Source organism: Micropterus salmoides, unplaced genomic scaffold (assembly GCF_014851395.1).
Source record: "Micropterus salmoides isolate LMB-PRFRI ecotype aquatic unplaced genomic scaffold, ASM1485139v1 Ms_hic_scaffold_1, whole genome shotgun sequence".
Taxonomy (NCBI): Eukaryota; Metazoa; Chordata; class Actinopteri; order Centrarchiformes; family Centrarchidae; genus Micropterus; species Micropterus salmoides.
This window is the reverse complement of record NW_024040040.1, coordinates 1,027,427-1,055,191: the sequence shown is the minus strand read 5'-3', so window position 1 is coordinate 1,055,191 and position 27,765 is coordinate 1,027,427. Positions and strand designations below refer to the sequence as shown.

General features: G+C 43.5%; 1 protein-coding gene across 1 annotated transcript; it reads left to right on the top strand.

Moving 5' to 3' along the window:
• The first annotated feature begins 397 nt into the window (after nucleotides 1–397).
• Nucleotides 398–27,765, top strand: LOC119915983 (NLR family CARD domain-containing protein 3-like). The gene is made up of 10 exons (XM_038735840.1): nucleotides 398–463; nucleotides 4,055–4,168; nucleotides 4,256–4,393; nucleotides 17,393–17,471; nucleotides 17,607–17,835; nucleotides 18,006–19,812; nucleotides 19,909–20,082; nucleotides 22,406–22,579; nucleotides 25,912–25,958; nucleotides 26,119–27,765. The coding sequence occupies exons 2-10, from the start codon at nucleotides 4,080–4,082 to the stop codon at nucleotides 26,736–26,738; spliced, it is 3,357 nt and encodes a 1,118-aa protein (XP_038591768.1). The 5' UTR covers nucleotides 398–463; nucleotides 4,055–4,079; the 3' UTR covers nucleotides 26,739–27,765.

The window sequence follows — 27,765 nt, the reverse complement described above, 5'->3', positions numbered from 1 at the left end:
TAATAAATGTAATGTTGTTCACGTATCGATCCTCCGCTCCTGTGTTTTAGAGCCAATCATGTTGACACGTTGGCAGCATTCATATTTGTAGCTCCACCCGATTAAAATGGAGGCTCTGCCTTTATTTAGCCGTTGCCATGGTGAATCATAGTATCGGAGGTCTATTGATGAGGCTTTTTTTCATCCTCACGCACACGCTTCAATCAGGCTCAACATACTCTGAGTTGACTGAACTTATTTTGATCAGCCTTTCTGAAATGGAAAACTCGGAGTTTGACAGCTCAGAGTTCAGGTTTACAACTCAGAGTCTGTTGAACCTGCTTTCTGAAATGGGGCCCAGAGGTACTGTGGTCTGTGTTCACACATGCGCGTCTCACTGGGTGTTTCCTGTTTAAATTTTAGTTTCACTTTCTGCAGACTTGTGGCGCAATTAGTTTTCACCGTCTGAACCTCCAGCTGAAGGTAGGCTACTGTAAAATGTTTGAAAGGTTTTCCTCGTTAACCAAAGCTGTGGTTATCTTAGTTACACTAGAAGCAGCAGAAATCTGCCGCTTGATGAGTTTCACTGTGAACTCAGGTCGAAGGAGGAGAAAAAGCTGCTATTAAGATACATATGGCCGCCATGTTGTGTGTCTGGTTAAAGTCGATTTATTCTCAGGAGTTGAACACGTAGTAGTTGTTACTATGTAAGTAGACCAACACTGAATCAACGTTGAATCAACGAAACTATCATTGAATTGAATGCAGTTAGTTGAAATGCAGCATTCATTGTTAATCAGGTTTGCACCCTGAAATAATGTTATTTCAATTATGAAAAATAGATCAAAACGGTCATGAAAGCATTAGTTCAGCCGAAATTCAATCGTTGATTTAACGTTAAATCATCATTAAAACAACATAAAATCAGCTTTATCTACAGCAGGATTCTGTGCAACTTGCCAGCAAATCATGTCAAGAGTTTTGTTTTGACACATAACAGTGGATGAGAGTTTTTAGCAGCTATAGCAGCACAGAAAGAGAAGCTGCCTCTGGTAGCAGTGCAGCCTTCTCTTTGATAGAAACACATGTCAAAAGGTCAGAACCTTGTTGCCTATTGGCAACAGAGTCAATGTTCTGCAGCCATAGATTGTATCTTCAATGCCTTTGAAAGCATGTATGTGCTATATATGTTGAATAAATGTTGTATGGATTCTCTTCACTTGCATGACACAATGGGAGTGTTGTATGTTACACACTGGAATGTGTACGGAGAAGAAAGATTCACACAGTATAAAGCACACTGGTAAATCCTTCTTTTGGCCAGATGGTGACATTTGGACATTTCTGATGTGAGTTTGTTGTCAGAGCTGCTGAGAAGCTGACAGCAGAGTTAGAACCAGGTTAGAACAGAAGGGCATGCAGGTTTAACTCTGGGCTGAGGGTGGATGATGAAGAGGATAACTAGGCTGCAAATAAGACATAAAGATAAAAAACCAAATGAAATGAACAACAATAAATCCATATATATCAGTAATCTGGATTTTAAAAAAACGTGACTCGTATTCGTATCTTTCAATTCTTGCTTCTCTTAGTTGAGTACATGTCTTCACTGTAATTATCTAATTATTTCCATCCATCCATCGTCAACCACTTACCCTGCATACAGGGTCGCGGGGGGCTGGAGCCAATCCCAGCTTACACTGGGCGAAAGGCGGGGTACACCCTGGACAGGTTGCCAGATTATCTAATTATTATTTTTCTTATTATTTGAGTGGGGGCTAAGGACCATGTTTGGGTAGCTTTCGCCTCCCTAAAATAGGCCTAACAACGTCCGTGCTAGCGTTCCTTCTTTAAGTCAGTTTGAAATGAAATCTAATTAATAAGTCCTTCACAGACTCAACAACAGAAGGGATCGAGCTTTCTCAGTCGCAGACCCAAGACTACAGAATGAATTGCCTCTTCATGTCAGACTGACCCCCAGCCTTACGTTTTTTAAATCGCTACTTGAAACTCATTTTTACTCCTTGGATTTTAATACAGGATGAGCTGTATGTTGCTGTTTTGTTTGGTGTTGTATTTTTGTCTATTTATTGATTCATGTCAATGTACAGCACTTTGGTCAATTTGGTTGTTTTTAAATGTGCTTTAGAAATAAAGCTGGATTGGATTGGATAATTAATAATTAATTAATTAACTTTTAATATTTTATCAATGAGCTTTATTGAGACTATCAGTCTTTTATTTTGGTAGGCTGTATCTGCTTGGGTAACAGTAGTGGAAACTAAGTAATCCAGTAGGCTCCAAATGTAAAGTACTTTCTTGAGTATTTCTGCTCCTTTCTACTGTAAAGGAGGATTTGAGTTGATGTGCAGATGAATGATTTGTGTTTCCTCTCCAGGTGAAAGTGGATGTGAGTTGAGCAGCATGAGTCAGTGTGAGGACAGAGAGGAGGGAGTCCCTCCCTCTAAAAGCACTCTGTGTGGGGAACATGACAGCCAGACCAAAGCTCAGAGGTGAGATGAGGATCTCTAACTGTCCAGGACTCAAATCACTCCACCATCATTATTCACTCTCAAAGCTCTGTGTGTGTTGTGTTGAAGCCCAGAGCAGCAGCAGGGACCAGACTCTGCTGGACCTGGACCTGGACCTGGACCTGAGCCCAGCTGTGTGTCCTTCAAGAGTGACCAGTCAATGGGTCGACTTAATGAATTTAAGCGAGGACGTGAATCTGACAGACAGTAAGTATCAGTCAGTATTAAACAGTGTTGGCCAATCAGAGCTAAATGTTCATGTCTCCCTCCTCATGTTGCTCCCTGCTGATGTTTGTCCTCATTAAAACCAGTCTGACCAGTTGTCCTTATAATGTCCATGTTCTCCTAGAATGATGATGAAGATTCAGCTGAGGATACAATGAGGCTTCAGCAGTCTGAGTTACACTAATCAAGTATTTTTAGTTTGAAGCATTCTCTTTAAATTTAGTCCTAAAATGTTTCACTTTCCAAAGACTTTAAATAAGGGATTTGAGCTGAAACAATTCATTGAGACATTTGAATAACCTGATTACTAAAAATCATATAAGACAGAAAGTGTCCAAAGTATGGCATCATTTTAAGTTAAAAGAAACTACAACTCTGTACAGTGTGTATAATGTAAAACAGAGCTAGCCTACTATAACAGCACAAAGGCAATGCTTCAGCATCCAAACAGAAAGCACCCGGTCTAATGCGGCTTTCAGACCAAACGTAAATTTAATCCTCCCAAATCTCTCTTTGCTGGACAACTGTTCACACACAACGTGATAACGTAAATAAACACAATCCGCGATAGCTACAGCTGTATGAACCGAAAGTAAACATTTAGCTGTGATTTAATTGCAATAAACAGATCAAACTGATGCAGAAATAACTACAATATAATGCCGATTTGTTAAAACATATAACATACATATGTTTTCTGAATGGAGTTCGGATCGATCAGGGCTATGCAAACTTGTTCACACTAAAGTATAACGACAGCTGGAATAAATTTACAGACACATCTTTTCTGGACTCACCAGATAGCTCAACCTTCTTCCTTTCTTTTCTCCAAGTAATGTCCAGTTTTGTCCATTTCTTATATAAATATGAATTAGTAGTCAAACAGAGCTCTGGGTGAACACTGACGCTAACAACAACGGTGTGAAAATGCACAGAAGCTAGCTGCTGAGAAGCTTGAGTAAGTATAAATCAATGTTGTAATCCCAAAAACTAAAGTAAAGAGATAATTTTACTTAGTTTACTCCGAGCTCCTCCTACGAGTAAACGGCCTAGTTGTCCGAGCAGAATCCAGACCGACTAGGGGTGTCTAAAAGCTGCAGCGCTGCTCCCGGCTCTGTTCAACTTCTCCCCCAAGTTTAGCAGCTCTCCGCCGGCCAGTGGTATTTCAATCCCCCACTCTGCCGGGTCTTCTCCACACAGCGCTTTGAAGCAGTCTGTGACGTCCGGACAATCTCAACTCTGACAGGCTATTGCGACTCAGCATCATGCGACTTTCTTGGTCGAGTTGAAAATTTTCAACTCACGTGAAGGCCTCTGCTTGAAAGTGGATGTGAGTTGAGCAGCATGAGTCAGTGTGAGGACAGAGAGGAGGGAGTCCCTCCCTCTAAAAGCACTCTGTGTGGGGAACATGACAGCCAGACCAAAGCTCAGAGGTGAGATGAGGATCTCTAACTGTCCAGGACTCAAATCACTCCACCATCATTATTCACTCTCAAAGCTCTGTGTGTGTTGTGTTGAAGCCCAGAGCAGCAGCAGGGACCAGACTCTGCTGGACCTGGACCTGGACCTGGACCTGAGCCCAGCTGTGTGTCCTTCAAGAGTGACCAGTCAATGGGTCGACTTAATGAATTTAAGCGAGGACGTGAATCTGACAGACAGTAAGTATCAGTCAGTATTAAACAGTGTTGGCCAATCAGAGCTAAATGTTCATGTCTCCCTCCTCATGTTGCTCCCTGCTGATGTCCTCATTAAATCCAGTCTGACCAGTTGTCCTTACAAAGTCCATGTTCTCCTAGAATGATGATGAAGATTCAGCTGAGGATACAATGAGGCTTCAGCAGTCTGAGTTACACTAATCAAGTATTTTTAGTTTGAAGCATTCTCTTTAAATTTTGTCCTAAAATGTTTCACTTTCCAAAGACTTTAAATAAGGGATTTGAGCTGAAACAATTCATTGAGACATTTGAATAACCTGATTACTAAAAATCATATAAGACAGAAAGTGTCCAAAGTATGGCATCATTTTAAGTTAAAAGAAACTACAACTCTGTACAGTGTGTATAATGTAAAACAGAGCTAGCCTACTATAACAGCACAAAGGCAATGCTTCAGCATCCAAACAGAAAGCACCCGGTCTAATGCGGCTTTCAGACCAAATGTAAATTTAATCCTCCCAAATCTCTCTTTGCTGGACAACTGTTCACACACAACGCGATAACGTAAATAAACACAATCCGCGATAGCTACAGCTGTATGAACCGAAAGTAAACATTTAGCTGTGATTTAATTGCAATAAACAGATCAAACTGATCATGCGACTTTCTTGCTGAAAATTTTCAACTCACGCGAAGGCCTTTGTGTCACCGGCAGCGCCCCCTACTCATTGCCCCCTTCGCATCGCCCGACAGGAAATCACGGCTCTCTGCATCTTTGGATTGACTTTGTATGTTAATGCACCACCCCCAACGCTCACTTCTCTTTTGGTCTGAATGAACCTTAAGCATTAAATCAACAGAGCGGAGCCCGAAAAAAGGTAATGGTTAGCATTTAACGTAAATCACAATTGATAGCTGAGATGAAGTTCATTTCGCAGAGCAAGAACAGACTGATGAGTTTCAGAAGAAAGTTCTTTGTTTCTGGCCATTTTGAGCCTATACTGCTGATGCTCCAGATACTCAACTAATCTAAAAAAGGCAACTTTTATTGCTTCTTCCACTCATTAAGACTATGCAATGTTTGCGTGCTTCTCTCTTTAAGACTGGCTGCCAAGGATCCATTGGTGATGGTTGCTAAAATTGGGCTCTGTACGCCTCTGTAGATATTCCATTACAAATCAGCCGTCATATTGATATTATTTCTGCTTTTCTTCTGAAAACAAAGAATGTGTATGTAGGTAGAAATGACTCATTCCAAAGTGTGATTTATACTTCTGCGTCTAATCGATGGTGTAAACTACGCAAAACCATGTATCCTTTGCAGTAGCTACGTGCATAGCTGATGCCGTAGGCTACGGCGTAGACCTGAAGCAGGAATATAAATCACCCTTAAGGTAATAAAAATATAACTTAAAAAATATAACTTCATTGTGTAAGTCAGTAGATCCTCCTAAATACTACACACCGGATCATGAAGAATTAGGGCTGAACGATTTAATTTTTAAGATCTTTACCTTCTGTATTATTAAAAATGGACAAGCAGTAAATCAGTGTATAGTATGACCAACACAATATTAGATAGAAGGAACATACACTATTCTTTCTTGACAGTCAGGCCAGGTTATGATGAATTAGGTAGAGAGGTTATGATTATTATTATTATTATGAGCAATGGTGGAGAAGATATATCAAATTATAATAATATGAAAAAGATCATTTGAGTCAAGTCATGGCATTAAGTAATATTGTTGGTGAGAGCTATGACTGTATGTTGCTCTAGGGGATTCGCTGGAACACCTCATCCACACAGACACTCCGATTAGAGAGCGAGGCCGGACACAGTAGGACTGTTAACTCTGCTTTACTGATGAAGCACAACTCCAAATGAAATACAGCTCTGTGTTCCTGGTTTGCTGTTTACAGTTTGATTCATTAGAATTTATCTCTATTATCTGTTCTGTCTGAGACTTCACATTGGACTGATTGACTCTGTTTCTGTACTGGTATCAAATCAGCCAGCACGTTAAACATCACATAAACACTGCTACGTTAGTAACGTTATGTTACATTAGCGGCGAAATTCACCGTTTCATTTGCATATCAACGGAACTAATTAGCAATCATTAGCCGATCGTTGCCACCCACCTTCATCACAAACGCAGACAGGTATTGACGTAAAATAAACAAGAATGCCGTGAACGGCTGAATATTATAAGGACCCCCTTAGCTGCCTAACGAGGTGCCTGATGCAAAACACTAAATTCAGCACTGAACAAATCCTGCACCACAAACAGTAATAATAGGGAATTTACAACAGCCGCCCCCAGAATAGCCTAGCTATTATGTAAAGACTACTAAATTCCCGAAGGTGCTGATGGAGTCCCTGAACTGGTTCCGTCGTCATCTGAAATGGCCGGCAGCTGGACCAGACGCGCTACTGGCCGCAGGTAGGTCTTCTCCCCGACTCGGACCTCGGCCGACCGGACACGGCCATCTGCACTCTCAATCACCTTGACGATCTTCCCAATGGGCCACTGCGCTCTCGGAAGCTGGGGATCGATAATCATGACAACCGTGCTCTGAGTGATGTCATCAGTGGGCCGCCGCCACTTCTGACGGACTTGTAGGGAAGGAAGGTAATGTCTAAGAAACTGAGCCCAGAAGTGGTCCACCATCATCTGACAGTGGCGCCAACGTCGTCTCGTGAGGGTGTCAGGAGCGTATGACACTTGTGGTAAGGAGGCGTCCCTCCGCCCCATCAGCAGCATGTTAGGCGTCACTGGATCGGGATCAGCTATGTCTGACGATACATAGCCTAAGGGCTTTGCATTGAGGATGCCCTCAACTTCGATCAGAAGGGTGAGAAGGACATCTTCATAGAGTGATTGCGTGCCAACAACCACTTGGAGAGCCTTCTTGACGGATTGTATTTCACGCTCCCAAGCACCGCCGAAGTGAGGCGCTGCTGGTGGGTTGAACTGAAACTTAATCTGGTTCTTGATGAGTCTCTCCTTTAGATCTGGGCCCATAGCCGCAAAGGCCTCTTTAAGCTCCCTCTCAGCCCCTCGAAAATTAGTCCCTTGGTCTGAGAGTATCTCGGCGGGGGTCCCTCTTCGTGCTACAAACCTTCTCAGTGCCAAGAGGAAAGTGTCTGTGTCGAGGCCTGCCAGCAGGTCTAGGTGGACACAGCGTGTCGTGAGGCACTTGACGATCACTCCCCATCGCTTCTCATTCCGGCGTCCAACTTTAATGATGTATGGACCGAAACAGTCAACTCCTGTGGAGTAGAAGGGGGGCTTTAGGAGTCGCAGGCGGGCCGGAGGAAGATCTGCCATCGTGGGGACAGAAGGCTTTCCTCTCCATTTGGTGCACTCCAAGCAGGTTCTCTGATATTTCTTCACGGCCTGTCTCCCACGTAGGATCCAGTATTGCCGCCTGAGCTCGGCGAAGACTCTGTCTGGGCCCGGGTGGAGCAGGCGTGCGTCCATGTCTTTGATGAGGAGTTCCTAAGTCGACCTCCAACTTGAATAAGACCAGACTCCGGGTCTATCTCTGGAGCAAGTGAACTCAGCTTACTGCTGGGGAACACAGGCTTACTAGCCTTTAGGCGCTTGACTTCTTCAGGAAAGCTCTCTGCTTGGCTGGTCTTCAGCAGGAGGACCTCCGCGTGACGGAGATTAGGAGGCCCTGATGATGGGTCTGCGGCCGCCCCGTGAAGCGACTGGTGCGTAGCCCTAACCAAGTCTGCCCAGTTGTTGAACTGTGAGGTGTCTAGAAGTGGGTCTGGAGGGCGTGTTTGCATGAATCCGCAGAAGATTGTCTGCTTGAGCTCAGAGGTATCTGCTGGGTTGACGGAGTCTGGAACCGAAGGCCATTCTTGTGGTGGAGAGCGGAGGAATGCTGGACCCTGGATCCAACGATTTGAAGTGATTAGCTCGGCCAAGGTCATACCCCTCGTTAGGTCGTCAGCCGGATTGTTTGTCGTATCTACGTACTGCCAGGTGTGAGAAGCAGTCAGGTCTTGGATCTCGGAGACTCTGGTCCCAACGAAAACCTTGAACCTGCAGGACTCAGATGTCAGCCAGGTCAGGACTGTAGTGGAGTCGGTCCAAAGATAAGTCTCTGTGATGTTTAGAGTGAGCTCTCGATGGATGAGGGAGGACAGCTGAGCCCCTGTTAGCGCTGCGCAGAGCTCTAGACGTGGCATTGACTGTTGGCGTTTTGGGGCTACTCTTGACCTGGCCATGACGAAAGAGACGTGCACTGCCTTGTTGACGGTGGTTGTGGTGAGATAAGCGACCGAACCATACGCCTGTTCCGAGGCGTCACAGAAGACATGGAGAGTGTACTCTGTAGCTTCAGTAGCCACTTCCGATGGATTGATGTTCGGGGAATGGACACACCAGCCAGTTCAGGAAGCTCACTCTCCCAGCTCGACCAGGCCTTGATGATCTCTGGAGGAAGATTAGGGTCGTCCCAGCTCCTCTTCTTGGCCCACAACCTTTGAACGAGAACTTTAGCTCTTGTTGTGTAAGGGATGATGATCCCAAGCGGGTCGTATTGCCGGGCGAGCACCTTGTAGACGTGGCGCATGGTGAGTGTTTGACTCTCCGGAGGCTTGGCTCGGAAGCCGAGTTGGTCAGTTGGACAATACCAGCGCAGGCCCAGCGTTGGCTCTTGCGGGTCAGGGCCTTTCTCTGCCAGCCATTGCTCTGCACTCTCGGAGCGGGCAGTAGGGGGTAGATGGGCGACGACAGATGGGACGTTGCTTGCCCACTGCCGAATCTCAAAACCACCCAAAGCGAGGAACTGCCTTAGCTTATCGATGAGAGCCTTTGCTGACTCGGGCGTTGAGAGGCTCTGCAGGCAGTTGTCAACGTAAAAACACTGTTCAATGGACTGCAGGATGTCCTCATGCCCTTCAACGTGGTCCTTGGTGTGTCTTTGCAGCGCAAACGTGGCGCAGCAGGGGCTACTAGTCGTCCCGAATGGGAGGACACACCACTGGTAGACCTGCGGTTGCTGTTCTCGTTGTAGGTTTCTCCAGACGAATCTCAGTAGGGGCTGGTCATCTGGCAGGAGACGAACCTGGTGGAACATTGCTCGAATATCCCCGCTTATGGCCACTGCATACTGACGAAATCGCAGGAGGACACCAATGAGAGATGGACCGAGGGTGGGACCTGCGAGGAGCTGTTCATTGAGTGAGAAGCCATTATGTACGAAGGAGCAGTCCCACACGAGACGGGGCTTGCCGTTGTGGTGAACGAGGTGATGGGGTATGAACCATGACTCATTGGATGTCTTTACCTCGTCTTCACCGAGCTTGACAACACAGCCTCCACTGATGAGCTTCTGGATCTCTGCCTCGTATTGTTTAGCTAGAACTGGGTCTCTTCGTAGTCGCCTCTCTGTGCCACGGAGAAGGGGGATGACTGCTTCAGGTGTGGCCTTGAGTGGTGGTGCCCCTTTGATACGGAGTAGTGGTGTGGCATAGCGGAGTGTGTCGACCACTTTGACTCTTTCGGTGCGTGTCTCAAGGATGTTGATGGCATCTTGGTCTAGACGGGATCGGACTGCTAGCTTCTCGTTTCGAAATGGGAGGGTGTCTAGCTGCCAGAGATGTTCGACATGTTGGTAGAGGTCATCTGGGGCTGGTGTGAGGGAGGTAAAGTAGCAGGAAGCAGCAGTAGAAACCATACTGTCTGGACCTTGAAGTGCCCAACCAAGGCTTGTGTGGATAGCCGTTGGGCTGCCCTTGGGCCCAACTCTCACTGGCTCTGCAGCTGTGATCAGGTGGGTGCAATCTGCGCCGATTAGTAGCAGTGGTTGCACTCCACTAAATTCTGGGAGTGGGAGGCCCTGTAGATGGCGGTAACGTTCCTGTAGTGCAGCCATGGGGTAGGATTGCTGTGCTAAAGCAAGTTGGCCTGCTGTATAGGCGTCTCTAATAAGGTGGCACTCTTTCGGGTGTGCTAGTGGGGCTACATAGAAAGACACAGACTCACCAGCAAGATGGGCGACGTCTTGGCGGATGGTGCGGAGAGTGAGGGTCTCTGCTTTACCTTTGAGGCCTAGACGTTGGGCAGCCGCTGGTAGTATTATTGTTCGTTCGGCTCCATCATCCATAATGGCGTAGGTCTTCAGTGACTTGTGGCCGTAACTTATTATGATGGGCACCACCTTGAGATATACCTTTCCTCCTTGCTTAGAGTTGCTGAGGGTGGCTTGGTCACGTGGAGTGATGAGGTAGACACGTGAGTCTGACTCAGCAACGTTGTGTAGAACTCTCAGATGAATTTCTTGACAGTCGCTGCATGGTTTCTTTAAGGTGCATGCTTCGGGCTGGTGGCTTGTCCGACCACAATTACGACAGCGCTTACTACGTTCGAGCCATTTCCTGACTTCATCTGGTGACCGCTGAACGATATCAGTGCACTGTGACAGATAGTGCTCTGTGCTCTTACAGAAGAGACATAACTTCTTGGACCTTTGTGATTTGGGATTAGAGCGGGCTGTCTCTGCAGGATGACTGTTATCAGCTTTGGGTTTGTCAGAGCCGTGATAAACAGACACAGACTGCACTCGGGGCTTGGAAGCTGAAGCGTGTCTGTCTCTCCTGGAGACATGGGACTCTTCAGAACGATGGCGCTGTGCCATTCTTGCAGATAGTCTTTGAGCTTCTGCCTTAACTTTGAGCCAATTGGCGAGGTCTCTGAGGTTGTAGGGGTTGAGTCGACTTGTGTTGAGACGACCTTGTGTTTGGAGGTGCTCTACAAAACTGTCTGGGCAGCTTACTAAGCAGTCTGTCGACATGGCCAGTTGACATCAGTTCTGTCCCATTGGGCCCTTCTAGTGAAGTGAGCATTCCTACTAGCAAGTCAACACTGAGGGCGAAACTCTGGAAGCCGTTTATGTCTCCCGATCTAACTTCAGGGACATTTAAGATTGCAGCAATCTCACTTTGTGCGAGCTGATGTGGTTGTCCATACTGGCGCTGTAATGCTTCCATTGCAGCCAAGTAGGGTTGGGTATAATGTCTGCAGGACTGAGCAATTAGCTTGGCTTCATCCAGGACTAGGTGCTCCATGAGTACCCGGTACTTGTAGTGCTCTGACAGCTCTGTGTGGGGGCCAAGCAGGTGGTCTAGCGCCATCTTGAGGTCAGTGAATTCTCTCTCACTGTCATGCACCAGCTTGGGCAGTTCAGGTACAGGAACAGGCTGCTTCGGCATCTGGAAACTGTATGGAGACTGCAGCATGGCGTACTGCGGCAGGGAAGTATTGTATACCTGATTAGAATGACCTGGCATTATGGGCACTGGCTGGTAGACAGGCTGCACTGCGGACGGAGGCTGAGGCTGGAGAACAGGTTGTATAGGCAGACCTGGCTGATAGCTCTGTGACTGGATCATAGGCTGCGCCATAATGGCCGATGGAAGCTGGTACACAGTGTGTGCAGTGATAGCTGGTGGAGGCTGGTACGCAGGGTGTGGAACTGCAGCAGGAGTGTATGACAACTGGTCGTAATGTGCAACGTTACTTGACAGAGTGGTGGGTTGAAGCACAGGGAGCAGTGCTGGTGAAGCCAGGGGTTGGCATGCTGGATAGGTTGGAGTTGCAGAACAGGGCTGGTATTGGACTGGCATATGTGTAGATGGGCTACTATGCTGGACACTTGCAGCCGTAATCACAGGATGCATTATTTGATAGGCTGGTTGGTATGGCGTAGATGCTGTTGGCTGTAACATGTTTGTTATTGTGGGGAGTGGTTGCTTGGGGACTGGTGCAAACTCTGATGCAGAGGTTAATGTCACTGGAAGGGATCGGGTTAGAATGTCACTTTGGCCATGGCTCTGGCTTGAGGTAGTGGATGTTATAACTTGGGACAGTAATACTGTACTTGCGGCACTGGCAGTAAATGCAGCTGCTTGTGTGTTTCGCCAAGTTGTAACATCTGGCAGGAAGCTTGGGCTAACTGATCGCTGTGATGCGGGAGAACCTGGCTCACTGAGGCCGTACTCTGTGAGGGGATGGCTGCGCAGGCTGCATTCACTTAGGGCAGGAGATGGTGGCCTCTCCCACACCATTGGTAAGCTAGGATATGTAGTAGCTTGTGGTGTTGCGTTCCACTGGCTCACCTTATCGACTACTGCTGCAGGGGGATGACAGGGTGGGTGTCTGAGTGCTTGAAGTAGCTGGCCATCATGAGAAACAGACCCGGTCTGCAAGCTGAGTGACTGCAGCTGCTGTGCACTGGCACCTAAGTCTCCATCCGGATGAGCAGCAGTATAAGGCATGAGGGACTGAGGGAGGCTGACCTGGTAGCCCTGGAGATAAGCTGGTAGCTGCCGTGGCCGTCCTGTCGCTTCACTTGCGATAGTTGATGTTCTCGTTGTGTCCATTTTGCTGATATGGGTGAAGCAATCCGGCTCGAAGGACCAGTGTTGGTGAGAGCTATGACTGTATGTTGCTCTAGGGGGATTCGCTGGAACACCTCATCCACACAGACACTCCGATTAGAGAGCGAGGCCGGACACAGTAGGACTGTTAACTCTGCTTTACTGATGAAGCACAACTCCAAATGAAATACAGCTCTGTGTTCCTGGTTTGCTGTTTACAGTTTGATTCATTAGAATTTATCTCTATTATCTGTTCTGTCTGAGACTTCACATTGGACTGATTGACTCTGTTTCTGTACTGGTATCAAATCAGCCAGCACGTTAAACATCACATAAACACTGCTACGTTAGTAACGTTATGTTACATTAGCGGCGAAATTCACCGTTTCATTTGCATATCAACGGAACTAATTAGCAATCATTAGCAGATCGTTGCCACCCACCTTCATCACAAACGCAGACAGGTATTGACGTAAAATAAACAAGAATGCCGTGAACGGCTGAATATTATAAGGACCCCCTTAGCTGCCTAACGAGGTGACTGATGCAAAACACTAAATTCAGCACTGAACAAATCCTGCACCACAAACAGTAATAATAGGGAATTTACAACAAATATGATATAATATCATCAGGTCGGCCTACCTGATATGTATGTACATATGTATGCAATAATTTCACCAGCAGTAATATGCACAATATTACCAAACCGAATATAAACAATAATGAATATCACTATATGTCTCTTAGACTTAATGGTCATACACAGAAGAAGTAATCAAATGACATTACATTACATTTCTCTCCACCTTTACACTAGTACTGCATTCCAAAAACACATTACATGGGATTTTCAGACATATTAACATTGTGTTAAGCTACTGTTAACACTGACATAAGACTTCATGTTATTTATGACTTTTGTTAAATCCTCCCACTGACGAAATAGCAGGATGGTATTATTGTGAAAAACCTACAGGTAGGGATGGGGATCGTTCATTTTTATTGATATTGATACCCTTATTGTGACTGTTTAACGATCCAATTCTTTATCGATACCACTATCGGTGCTTTACTATTATTTGGTAACGGTTATTTGGTAAGAGCAGACCCAACGGGCATGAGGTAGGCCTGCACGGTATGAGGAAAATATTCAATGTGCGATAACATTGTTACATATTGAGATGACATGTGACTTGCGATAAATCAAAATAAATATACTGAAGTGTGCATAGCTGCTTGGCTGTTTTTAAAATCATTATAGGATGAGAATTTAATGTTTTAAATACAGCTAAATGTTCTTTCTATATCAGCAACATTAACGTTTACAAGAACAAAGTCACTATATATAACTCATAACATCAGTCTGTATCAGTCTCTCCTCTTCCTCCTCTTCCTCCTCTCTGCTGTTATTCACTGCCTGCAGGTAACGTTACCTGGTCAAAGGACGAGCGGCTGGTTTGTCTCGGCCAGCAGCTGAGTTTTTAACAATGTGCCAAATTTTAAGACTTACAACCAGTCTATGCTACAGACAGGCAGCTTTCTATTTAGCTTGTTTTTAACATTTGGCTAATTGCCATGCTAATGTTAGCTGTGCTTGTATATAACATACAGGACGACAGATTGAAGACAGAGCAGTTTAAATGAACCCTTTCTATATGTTTACCTTACACACAGGTGTATTGATGAAGTATTGTGTTTTTACTCGCAAAGGTTTTATTGCACGTACTGACAGTAACGAGCGTAGCTGTCAGCCTTTCGCTGTGTGTGTGTGTATGTAGGAACAGAGAGCAGCAGAGGCTGCAGCCTGATGATAAACAGTCCCAGGCCCGTTTAATAAATAACATTAGTTTTCTTATCCATCAATTTAAACCAGATTTGACACTCTTTGGTTTTGAGAATATTTTGGACCGGGTCCTTTAAAACCAGATCTCAATACCCATCCCTACCTACAGGTATTCTAGTTAGCAAAGCCTCAATACCAGTACAGGTAACAATACTTGCCTCTTTGTATTGTAGCTTAACAATAAAACACTTAACAATACTAGTAACACGCAATAAATTAATGAACAAGTTTGAACTAATGAGGGGAGCAGAGGGCCATAAACTGGTGTGCTTGAAACTATATAATATAATGAGTGGAAGGATCACATGGCAAGCACCTTAACTCCGAATTCTTATCTATAATGGCTAACAGAAGCTATCTATAGTTGCATTAACCCAATGAAATACAGTATCAAAAGTAACGCAGTGGATTAAATATTCACTCTTTTTTATTCACACACAGATTACTTGTAGTGGAATGTATTGCACTGCACAACCGTAGTCCATCACTTGAACAACCCACTAAAGCACACTGCTTTTAACTGCGGGATATCAGTTCTATTACACCACCAGCACATGTGTTGACTCCTCTGATACAAGTACCAGCACTGAATAAACATATACCAAACAAAACATAGAAGCACCATGTGGGCAACAGAATGTAATAACACTAAGTTGGTCTCATTCCTCAAACACTGTTGATTTACTTTCCTTCCTTAACCTGTTAGGCTTTGGGCTTCCATTCTATGTTATTTAGACCTGGTTTGGACCTACAATGTATAATCTGGTGTCTGGTGTTTTTTAGCCCCATTTTTAGTAAAGGTATGCAGTGTACAGCTGTGGTCTGGTCTAATATCCATTTTCTTTTTATCTCAGACATTGTACAATGTTCTCTCTCAGTCCAACATTCTCTAATTTCATGTTTACACTGACTTTTTGCAAGCAAACCAAGAGTAGTAATAATCTTGTTATATTGTAGCCTTAGTTCCAGACATCCATTCAGCTTTTAAACCACAAATTTAATGTATGAGAATGCTCCTGAAAATGGACCAAGACCTTCCTTTTAAAGCCGTTGTTGGTTCATGCCACAGTTTGAATAAACCAAAATAGACTGGGAAAACACATCAGTGACCGTTTGAATTGAGCCAAACAGATTAAAGATATAATAAGAGTCACTTCAATTCCTACAGTTGTAAGTGAGAACAGCTAGGGTTCAGGGTTGTAAACAGTCGTAGTTATCACTGCTCTCCACCTGGAGTGTCGGCCAGAACACTACTTAAGTCCAGGAGGTACTTCTGTAGTATCAGGACAGACATTGACTTCTTAGAGGAAATGAGAGTCGAGATGGAAGGATGGTTCAACGTTATTGTATTCAGGACATAAAGGTGTGTGGGTGTGGGTGTTCTGTAGTAAAAAAATAAATTAAAACAATGAGAGCAATACTATTTTGCACATATACTGTACACCATACAACACTCTTATCATTATCTGAACAGGAATATGCAAGAATATACTGTCTAATGTATAACTAAAATGAAAGTGAAACTAAAATTAAATCCCACACCTTTAGTAACAGCATGTAGTGATCCATTTAACAGTAGCCACACAGCTCTTTAACACAGACATTCCTGTAAACATGTCCAACATGAAGTATGTCTGTTAACCAAATTGAAAAGTTTCTTAGGTCAATTTAATCCAAACAATATACACAATCATAGAACTAGGGTTACGTTGAGTAATTACCACTCGGCTTTCCCGCGATCATTTAACTCTGTAACAGCATTTAACTGCTATAAAACGTAATACACTCAAAGTTCATTTACACTTCCTTCTGTCATCGATGCACACCTCTTAAAGCCGTTATATTATGCACAATACAGTCCTCTCACCCGTAGTTCTGCATTTAGCACTGTCATCGGCTGATTTTACTACATTTATTCATTTAACGGACGCTTTTATCCAAAGCGACTTACAATCAGAGGTCAGAGGTCGCAACAAGGGTTAAGTGTCTTGTTCACACAATGGTGGATGGGTCACAGTGGGGGATTGAACCTGGGTCTCTCACACCACACGTATCCATTGCGCCATCATCCCACCCTGCGCCAGTTACCCAACCTGATTGCTCTCTCACTTTCTCAACTGAAATACTGGATATTACACAATAAAAGAGAACATTTAGAGTCTTTTGTACAACACGACTGTGCACAACAACAGATCAACATGCAGACTAATTTTGTAAAGATACAAATAATGAAAAGGCCAATGGAAAACTTTTTTTGTATTACCAGATGTTCTTACTGTTCAGGTAATTACATTGCTGACAATGTTCACATCAGTAGTTAGCAAAAAGAGCAACACTGATGGCTGCACCACGGTGCGTCACGTCAGGCTGTTCTGAGTTCTGTTTATGCAGAAAACGGGTGTTATGAGGGAACTACAGGCTGCTTAAGCTCAAAGAAGAGGAGAATGTTCAGCTCAAAAATGTCTTGTGTGTCAAACAAGTGGAAAACAACACAATATATGCATGTTCTTTAAGTACAAAAGGAACAGCCATACCAACTTCTATAAACAACAGCTGTGCCTGTTTACTTACATGTAGCCCAGATCAGTACATTTCTAACTTTCATTTGACATTCAGTTTGGTGTGAAATTGCAAATTAGCTTTGGTTTTATCGAGTATTGTCTGGTTTTCGCTTCAGCTGGAAGAACCTTTGTTTTGTGTTTGTCTCTGTGTGGACAGACATAATGTGAGCTAACTCTTCATGATTCCTCCACAGAGTCCACCAGCAGAGCTCAGAGGTTCCCAGAGGTCAGTCTGCCCAGCAGCATCAAACACACCTGGACTCCATATTTATGGTCTGTACATGTACAACAACTACTTTTACATCTATTCTGTTCTCAATAATCTCCACGCTGCACTTTTTGGTTGAATTGATTGCCAGTCTGTAACAACATGGATCTGATGTTTTGTTCCATGATTTTGACTTCCAGCTTCTGGAGGAGAACATTGTCACTTTTGTCAAGAATGAAATAAAGAAGATCCAGAATGTCCTGAGTTTAGATTACCCAGAATGCTTAGAGAGTCAGAGGGAGGATGAAGAGGTGTTGGAGGGTGAGGATGAAGAGCAGAGGAGGAACAGTAGAGAAGCATTTCTGAAGATCACACTGCACTTCCTGAGGAGAATGAAGCAGGATGAGCTGGCTGAGCGTCTGCAGAGCAGTAAGAGGATTTCTCTAAAGATTTAACCTGCTGGATAACCGGGACATTTACTGATGACATTTACTGATATATATATATATATATATATATATATATATATAATTCATTAGAAAAATGAAATTGTCATATTTGCTTTGTAACTCAGGTAATGATCTTCTTTGTTTGTTTAGACACGTTTGCTCCAGTTTGTTTCCAGCATAAACTAAAATCCAACCTGAAGAAGAAGTTCCAGTGTGTGTTTGAGGGCATTGCTAAAGCAGGAAACCAGACTCCTCTGAACCAGATCTACACAGAGCTCTACATCACAGAGGGAGGGACTGCAGAGGTCAATGATGAACATGAGGTCAGACAGATTGAAACAGCATCCAGGAAACCAGCCAGACCAGAAACAACCATCAGACAAGAAGACATCTTTAAAGCCTCACCTGGAAGAGATGAACCAATCAGAACAGTGATGACAAAGGGAGTGGCTGGCATTGGGAAAACAGTCTTAACACAGAAGTTCACTCTGGACTGGGCTGAAGACAAAGCCAACCAGGACATACATTTCACATTTCCATTCACTTTCAGAGAGCTGAATGTGCTGAAAGAGAAAAAGTACAGCTTGGTGGAACTTGTTCATCACTTCTTTGTTGACATCAAGGTAGCAAGAATCTGCAGGTTTGAAGAGTTCCAGATTGTGTTCATCTTTGACGGTCTGGATGAGTGTCGACTTCCTCTGGACTTCCACAACAATGAGGTCCTGACTGATGTTACAGAGTCCACCTCAGTGGATGTGCTGCTGACAAACCTCATCAGGGGGAACCTGCTTCCCTCTGCTCGCCTCTGGATAACCACACGACCTGCAGCAGCCAATCAGATCCCTCCTGAGTGTGTTGACATGATGACAGAGATCAGAGGGTTCACTGACCTACAGAAGGAGGAGTACTTCAGGAAGAGGTTCAGAGATGAGGAGCAGGCCAGCAGAATCATCTCCCACATCAAGACATCACGAAGCCTCCACATCATGTGCCACATCCCAGTCTTCTGCTGGATCACTGCTACAGTTCTGGAGGAGGTGTTGAAGACCAGAGAGGGAGGAGAGCTGCCCAAGACCCTGACTGAGATGTACATCCACTTCCTGGTGGTTCAGACAAAAGTGAAGAACGTCAAGTATGATGGAGGCTCTGAGACAGATCCACACTGGAGTCCAGAGAGCAGGAAGATGATTGAGTCTCTGGGAAAACTGGCTTTTGAGCAACTGCAGAAAGGAAACCTGATCTTCTATGAATCAGACCTGACAGAGTGTGGCATCGATATCAGAGCAGCCTCAGTGTACTCAGGAGTGTTCACACAGATCTTTAAAGAGGAGAGAGGGCTGTACCAGGACAAGGTGTTCTGCTTCGTCCATCTGAGCGTTCAGGAGTTTCTGGCTGCTCTTCATGTCCATCTGACCTTCATCAACTCTGGTGTCAACCTGCTGGCAGAAGAACAATCAACCTCCCAGAAGTCTGAAACAAGGAAAGATGAATCTGCTGTGACACAGTTCTACCAGAGTGCTGTGGACAAGGCCTTACAGAGTCCAAATGGACACCTGGACTTGTTCCTCCGCTTCCTCCTGGGACTTTCCCTGCAGACCAATCAGACTCTCCTACAAGGTCTGCTGACACAGACAGGGAGTAGCTCAAAAAACAATCAGGAAACAGTCGAGTACATCAAGAAGAAAATCGAAGAGACTCCCTCTGCAGAGAAAAGCATCAATCTGTTCCACTGTCTGAATGAACTGAAGGATCGTTCTCTAGTGGAGCAGATCCAACAGTCCCTGAGTTCAGGAAGTCTCTCCACAGATGAACTCTCTCCTGCTCAGTGGTCAGCTCTGGTCTTCATCTTACTGTCATCAGAAAAAGATCTGGACGTGTTTGACCTGAAGAAATACTCTGCTTCGGAGAAGACTTTTCTGAGACTGCTGCCAGTGGTCAAAGCCTCCAAGAAAGCTCTGTAAGTGGGATTTACTCATCAATAAATACTCTGCTGTCTTTCAAGAGGAGAAAATAAAATACTGTCTTACTTGTTTCCTTACTGTTGTTTCTTCAGACTGAGTTGCTGTAACCTCTCAGAGAGAAGCTGTGAAGCTCTGTCCTCAGTTCTCAGCCTGGAGTCCTGTAGTCTGAGAGAGCTGGACTTGAGTAATAATAACCTGCATGATTCAGGATTGAAGCTGCTGTCAGCTGGACTGGAGAGTCCGCACTGTACGCTGAAAATGCTCAGGTCAGGATTCATTTTCCCTTTTAATGGTTCACCATTTAAATTTTTTCGTCTTCTTTCACTAGTCATATTTTTGATTAATGCGCTTTGCACATGTCTAGTACATGTCTTTATTCTCCCTTTTCGGCTAAAACGTCACTCTTCATTAACACATGTTAATGTTTGCTGTTGTAACTATTGAATGGATTTTTCATCCCCTCAGGATGAACTTTACTAACGTTGGTGATCCTCAGACTGCTGTCATCACTTTGGTTTATGTCCAGTACATCGCAAAATTTATGACAGTCACATCAGCCTCAGCTAGTAAATTAGTAACAAACTATACTAATGCTAAACATGAACAGGCTAGCATTGTCATTGTAAGCATGCTGATAATAAGCATTTAGCTAGTACAGCCTCAGAGCTGCTAACATGGCTGTAGACTATTTGGGCCCTATTTTCACAATTTAAGAGCACAGCGTGAAGGTCATGGCAGCTTTGAGTTTGGCTCGTATTGAACTTGAATTCTGCTAGTTTAACATCGGAAGAAATGTTCAGTGTACCTGGTGGTATTGATATTGATAGAAATATTGATGATATTATATTATATTGGTGATAATATTGGTGATATTGATAGAAATGTATATGTAATATAAAAACTGTCTCTTATCATAAAGCCTAATGTTACTCTTCAGCTCTGTGGTTTATCAGTGAAGCAGACTGGACTCTGTTAACAGACATACAGTTGACGCTGTCTCCTCTATGACACATCTTGATCCTCACTGCGCTTCCATGTGTTTTTTTTTATTGTGAGTTTTATTGATGCATGAGTATTTTCTTTAATGATTTACTTTCATGATAAGAGAGGCTGCTGTCAGTTATTTTAAACATTTCCATGAACGCAGTGAAGTCGTAGCAAATATTGTGGGGCGTTTTAGCAGCAAAAGAATAAAACTGTAGTTATAAACTTTATATGAAAGGGCAGAGGACAGAAAATTCAACTTTTAGCTTCAGAAAAAATTTAGAAGCTCTGATGGAGCTCAGGATTGATCCGAACAGTTTCACTGTATGACCCTGGACTGTTTGTGAGACCTTAAATGTGTAGAAGAACACAGAACATGACAACACTCCCATGGACGCACAGGTTTGCGCAAGTGCATTAGCTGTTACATAACATTGGCACTGGGTGTGAAAATGTCAACTGTGTTGGTTGGAAACTAGCAATGCCACTTGCGCTGAGCTTTGCGTGGCTTTGTGCTGGGTGCAAGATATGTCCCTTTAACATTAAATCACAGTGACACGGTTACTGTTAACTCACTGATAAAGTAATTGTATTATTAGGGCCTCCAGCGTGCCTGTGGCGTGGCGTCCATTATCGACGATTCACCACAAAACAGGAAGTTGTTATAACTTCAGTGTACATGCTAACATCTGCACCAAATTTGATATGTATGATAAATGAACACATCCATATGCCAAACTCATAGTCATAGCGCTCCCGTGGCACGTTTTACCTACATGTAGGAAATTTCTGCGGCACATGTATCATGTCTAGATGCACAAAAAACTCTCTTGGAGCCATTGCCTAAAGCCAACAGGAAGTCGGCTATTTTGGATTTAATGGTCATTTTTGGTGATTTACAGGCTACTTACTTCAACAAACTCCTCCTAGAGAATTAGGTCGATCACCTTCCAATTTAGCTGAGCAGCCTAAACCCACTGACTATTAAAAGTTGTACAAACAGTGAGTTCTTTCATCAAACGTTGTGCCTGTGGCACCTAAAATTGATGATTCGCCATGAAACAGGACATTTTTGTAACTGTTTGATAAGAGCTTTGAACACATCTACAAGTCATAGCACCACCTACTGGTAACAGAAGTGACTACTTCTATGCCGTGATGAACCACATCTTGCAGATTGACAATATGTACTTCAAAACTATGTCAAAAATCATTAACACATTGAGGATGTTATGTTGTAATGCTTGTGAGTTTTCCTTCAATGACGTATCTGTGGCATGGCTGCGAAGTTCCATGCTTCGCCATGACAGAGGAAGTCATCGTAACTTCGCTGCACATGCTCAAATCTGTACAAAACTTTATGAACTTGATAACGGTCCCGCCCCGAACACATCTACATGCCAATTCAGTTATAGTCGTAGCGCCACCTATTGACAACAGGAAGTAAGTTCTGTGTGATACTGAGGTGTCTGGGGTGTGGATGCGGCACTCCCCCACGCTTTACGTACAATGGCCCGTTTAATTTATACAATTATTTGGAGATTGTTTCCTCTTGTATCTGACTGACACAGCAGGATCCACAGATGATGTTTTGCGTTTTTGCAGGCTGTCAGGCTGTCTGATCACAGAGCGAGGCTGTGCTTCTTTGGCCTCAGCTCTGAGATCCAACCCCTCCCACCTGAGAGAGCTGGACCTGAGCTACAATCATCCAGAGGAATCAGGGGTGAAGCAGCTGTCTGTTGGACTGGAGGATCCACAATGGAAACTGGATATTCTCAGGTATAAAGACTGACAGTTAGTCTTACAGAGGAGGGCCTTTTGTTTGATGGTGGATATGAGTGTTATATGAACAATCAAAGGTGTAAGAAGGCTTTTTCCTTCTCTCAAAACAGAAACCCTGGTTGAACACGAAAAGACATATTTGTGTATATTTCACTAGGCGATTTCACTATAAACCGCGCTCACGGTTTTGGAACTGTAAAGATTCAGATGGACGACTGTTTCTGTTCTCAAAAAAGGGACATCATGGCATCCATAACCTCTGCACAGTGAAAACAATTAACAACTGGACTTGGTTGAAGATACTAGAAGACGTTACATCCCTCATCCAAAGGACTTCAGTTCTGACTGACTAGTAGGGAAACTAAGCAATTAACCTCAGTGGGGACGTTTGCCAGGATCGTCGATACCACTAGTTCATTAGTGTTCCTGGCTGTTGCAACAACAGTTGTCATGGTTGTTAGGACTACCCAACGCCAAGACTGAACGGCCATCGTTGGCATCCTCACCTGAGGCCAATAGGTTACGTTTGTTGAGTTTCCTGGGAAGTGATGAAAGGACAGCATTGTAAGTGGGGGATAAGTGGTGGCATAGACCCTCTCCCCTGTTCAATGACGGCTTCTCCACCCTGGTGTAGATGCTTCCTTGACACCTCTTTCAAACCATCCATCTTCTCTGTCTAAAATGTGCACCTGGTGGTCCTCAAACGAGTGTCCTCTGTCCTTCAGATGTAAGTAGACAGCAGAGTCTTGACCTGAGGAGTTGGCCCTTCTGTGTTGAGCCATGCGTTTGTGTAGTGGTTGTTTAGTCTCCCCAATATACAGGTCTGTGCATTCCTCACTGCATTGGACCGCATACACTAGATTGCTTTTCTTGTGTTTGGGTGTGCGGTCTTTGGGGTGGACCAGCATCTGTCTTAGTGTGTTCTTGGTTTTAAAAAACACAGGGATGTTGTGTTTGTTGAAAATCCTCCTGAGTTTCTCTGATACTCCAGACACGTATGGCATCACAATGTTGTTGTATTTGGCCTTCTTTTCCTCCCCTGTAGTTTTGTTCTTCTTGGATCTTGTGGCTGTTTTCACAAAGGTCCATTTAGGGTATCCACAGGCTGTAAGTGCCCCCTTCAGGTGGTTCTGTTCCTTCTCTCTGGCTTTGGCGCTTGTTGGTATGTTTTCCGCTCTGTGGTGCAGTGTTCTCATGACCCCCAGCTTGTGCTCCAGTGGGTGGTGGGAATCGAAGAGTAGGTATTGATCTGTTTGTGTGTGTGTTTTCTGTAAACACCAATTTGCAGGCTCTTGTCTTCCTCAATGTGTACAGCGCAGTCCAGGAAGGCCAAACTGTTGTTGTGGACATCTCCTCATGTGAACTTGATGTTACTGTCCACAGAGTTGATGTGTTCTGTGAAGGCTTTCCAAGACTTTGATTTTGACCCATGTGTCGTCCACATACCTGTACCAGTGGCTCGGTGCTGTTCCTCTGAAGGAGTTGAGGGCTTTGCTCTCCACTTCTTCCATGTAGATGTTCGCCACAATCGGGGATATTGGTGAACCCATGGCACAGCCATTCTGTCTGTAGAATCCTCAGTTGTGCTGGAAATAGGTGGTGTTTAGACAGAGGTCGAGTAATTTGCAGAACTGGTCAGGGCTGAGGCTAGTTCTGTTGTCCAGGGTGTTGTCTTGTGTTAGCCGTTTCCTTACGGTTTCTACTGCTTCTATGGTGGGGATGCAGGTGAACAATGAAGTCACATCATAGGATATCATGGTTTCATCTGGGTCCAGACTATAGATGAAAAATAGCCTTCGGGCTAATTCTGGCATATTTACATTGCTGAAAAGCTAAGATGTCCATTAATATGCACTGTCCCTTTTAAATAAAATAAAAAATAAAATTTGCTTGTGGTCTTGCTGACAGACCTGACAAAGCATGATAAATGTTTATTTTGGGAACAGAAGGGAAATACTACTGACATGGATGTTTACAGAGGTAACTTAGATTTCATTCCATTTCAGATGTATAGACTTTCTCTTATGTACTGCATTATTTGGTTACTGTATTATTTCTGTGTGAAAAGCAGCCACTGAAAGCCAACAAAGAAATGTTAATGTGAATATAATATATATATAATGCTAATATAAAACCTCTCATTTAAGAATGCTATACATCCTTAGTGTTGTAAAATAAATTAATGCATAATTATCAAAAAACTTTATTCTCACACTGTAAGCGTACCATCAAAATCTATAATCGTTGCATCTCTAGTCTCCAAGGAGAATATCTCCAGAAACAAAGATGATGATTGCCTGTCAATAATAACTGATGAAGTTTGGACAGATCTCTGCATGTTAACTTAGCTTTCTCTCATTCTGAGAAATATCCTTTTGCGCTCTTTGCTAGGAGTTAATCAGTTTCATTTCTGTACAGAAAAAGGTCCAGGACATGGTTAATCTAGCCTTGCACAAAGAACGGACGCAGGGGGAAACTTCTAGTCTAACCCCATCAAAAAAGAAAACATAAAGCTTTAAATAACTCCAAAGCAGTTATGTTTAGTTAAAACTATGCTTGAACCAGATGACTAAAGGACAAGATATTTGAGATGCTACATTCAAGTGTATTTCTCAAAATGTTGGACTGTTCCTTTATCAATGTAGAACAATTGTAGTGAAAAAAAGTCTTCACAGCGAACATGGATTGTAAATATTAGGAGCCAAGTCACTCTTCTAGTTCTTGGGAACTTCAGGGACTTTGACATTTAAAGATTTAAACACCAAAGAGTCATGACAACTTCTCTCAGATATTTGGTAATTTATTTTCAATATTTACATTTCCAATGAACAAAGACAAAATAAATTAGATATGACAAGGAGAACATATCTAATTATAAATTAGTGAAGCTGCATTGGTTTATTTAGTCAAGACACTGTAACAATGATTGTTAAAAATAACAGGTGGGAGCGAGGCGGTAATCAATGATTGAAGCAACTTAGAACATAAGTATTCAAATAAGGAAACGACTAGATGAAGGGATACTGCTACCTGTAGAGCTGAATGAGACTATTTCTGGTAAGAAGACTTTGGAGGAGCTCATGAACGTCAGTGGGGCTCTTAATGGAGACAGGATGGTCCAAAAAGAGGTTTGTATGTTCTTTCACACAAACCAACATCCTGTGGGTGGCTCTGTGTATGAGGAGAGTGACAGAGGTGAAGAGGTTTAGGGGGAGCAGAGAGAAGCAGGCTGGATGCACATGTTGTGTAATTATTTATGTGAGGAATGTAATGTCTATGTTTGTGTGATGAAAGTGGATGTGCTGGTCTGACCCCCCTCCTCCTTTTAGGATGGAGCCTCGCGGAGTCCGATGGCTGAGACCAGGTCTGAGGAAGTGTAAGTGTGTTTTTCATTTGATTCATGAAAACAAAGCAGCACATATTCAACCATCTTCAGACTGTGACATCACTCATTCAAAGCTCTGATGTCATCATCAAAGTGCCAATCTAGATAAATTAATAACTGCAGCTGTATTGTGTCTCGTTCTCTTCATCAGATTCCTGTCAACTCACAATCGACACAAACACAGTAAACAGAGAGATCAAACTGTCTGACAACAACAGGAAGGTGACATGTGTGAAGGAGGATCAGCCATATCCTGATCATCCAGACAGGTTTGACTGCTATAGGCAGCTGCTGTGTAGAGATGGTCTCACTGGTCGCTGTTACTGGGAGGTTGAAAGGAGAGGAACTGTTGAAATATCAGTGAGCTACAAAGGAATCAGCAGGAGAGGAAACAGAGAAGATTGTGTGTTTGGAATGAATGATCAGTCCTGGAGTCTGAGGTGTTCTGATGATGGTGGTTACTGTGTCTGGCACAATAACAGAGCCTCATCCATCTCCTCCTCCTCCTCCTCCTCTTCCTCCTCCTCCTCCTCCTCTTCCTCCTCCTCTGGTAAGGTAGCAGTGTATTTGGACTGTCCTGCTGGCACTGTGTCCTATTTCAGAGTCTTCTCTGACACACTGATCCACCTCCACACCTTCAACACCACATTTACTGAACCTCTTTATCCTGGCTTTGGGTTCAGGTTCTGGTCCAGTTCTGGTCCCTCTTCAGTGTCTCTCTGTTCTCTGGAGGAGGGGGAGTCTCCTTCTGTTAGAGAACAGATCAGTTGAGTCTTTACAGGATCACAGTTGCAGAAATGTTTCAAGTTATTGTAATAAATTCAATGAACTTTGGATGATGGAAATTCTGTCATGGTTAAAACTGTTTTTGGTTTTTTTTTTAAAGAAATGTTTCAACAAACTCAGGAGGACTTTGTAAGAAAAAGGGAAATATCTTCAAACATGTCTGAACAGAAAAATAAATAGCTAATAATTAATGAAAGATAATGACGGTGTGAAATAAAATAATAGTGTTTGATGTTGATTAAGGATTCACAACAATTAATATAAGTTTATGTTCACATCAATGTCTTATTCGGCATAAAAAGTAAATGTTACCTTTAGGTGTGTTATTTTTCTCATCTGAATCTGCAGAAGCAGCAGTAAGGCTGTCATTCTTGGACATACAATTCATATATTACTTAAATTAACGATCAATTACTTTTTGTGTCCCCTGGTTATCTTCAACCAAGTTGCCCTTGATTTTGACCTTACTTGGATTACTATGACCTGGATGACTGCAAATCTTCACACACACCACCTGGTTATTTTTTTCAGTAAATATTGTGTTTATTTTCAGTCTGTCACCGGATTATTTTTTAAAGTGTACCCCTTGGTTTTTCCTAATAATAATAATAAAAATTATATCTTATATTTTTATCACGCCTTTCAAGGCACCCAAGGATGCTTTACACATAACTACAGAGACACAATCAACAACAGACAACAAAAGGAGGTCATTCTAGATTATAAGAGGTGGGTTTTTTACATTAACATTCTCACTGCTGAACAGATGAGTTGAGTCTGTACAGGATCACAGTTACAGAAATCTTTCAGGTTATTGTAATAAATTCATCAAAGTGATTCAAAGTGATTGAACAGATTCCTCATTTCCATTGTAAACGTCTTCCATTTCCAGTCCTTTAAAGAAGGAAGCTCTGATAACTAAATGGTGGAAATGCCGTTGACTTGTACCTTCAGTCATGTGTTCTTTTGAATTCTGGCTCTTGTGCCATTAAAAGCAGAATGTTACTGTGAA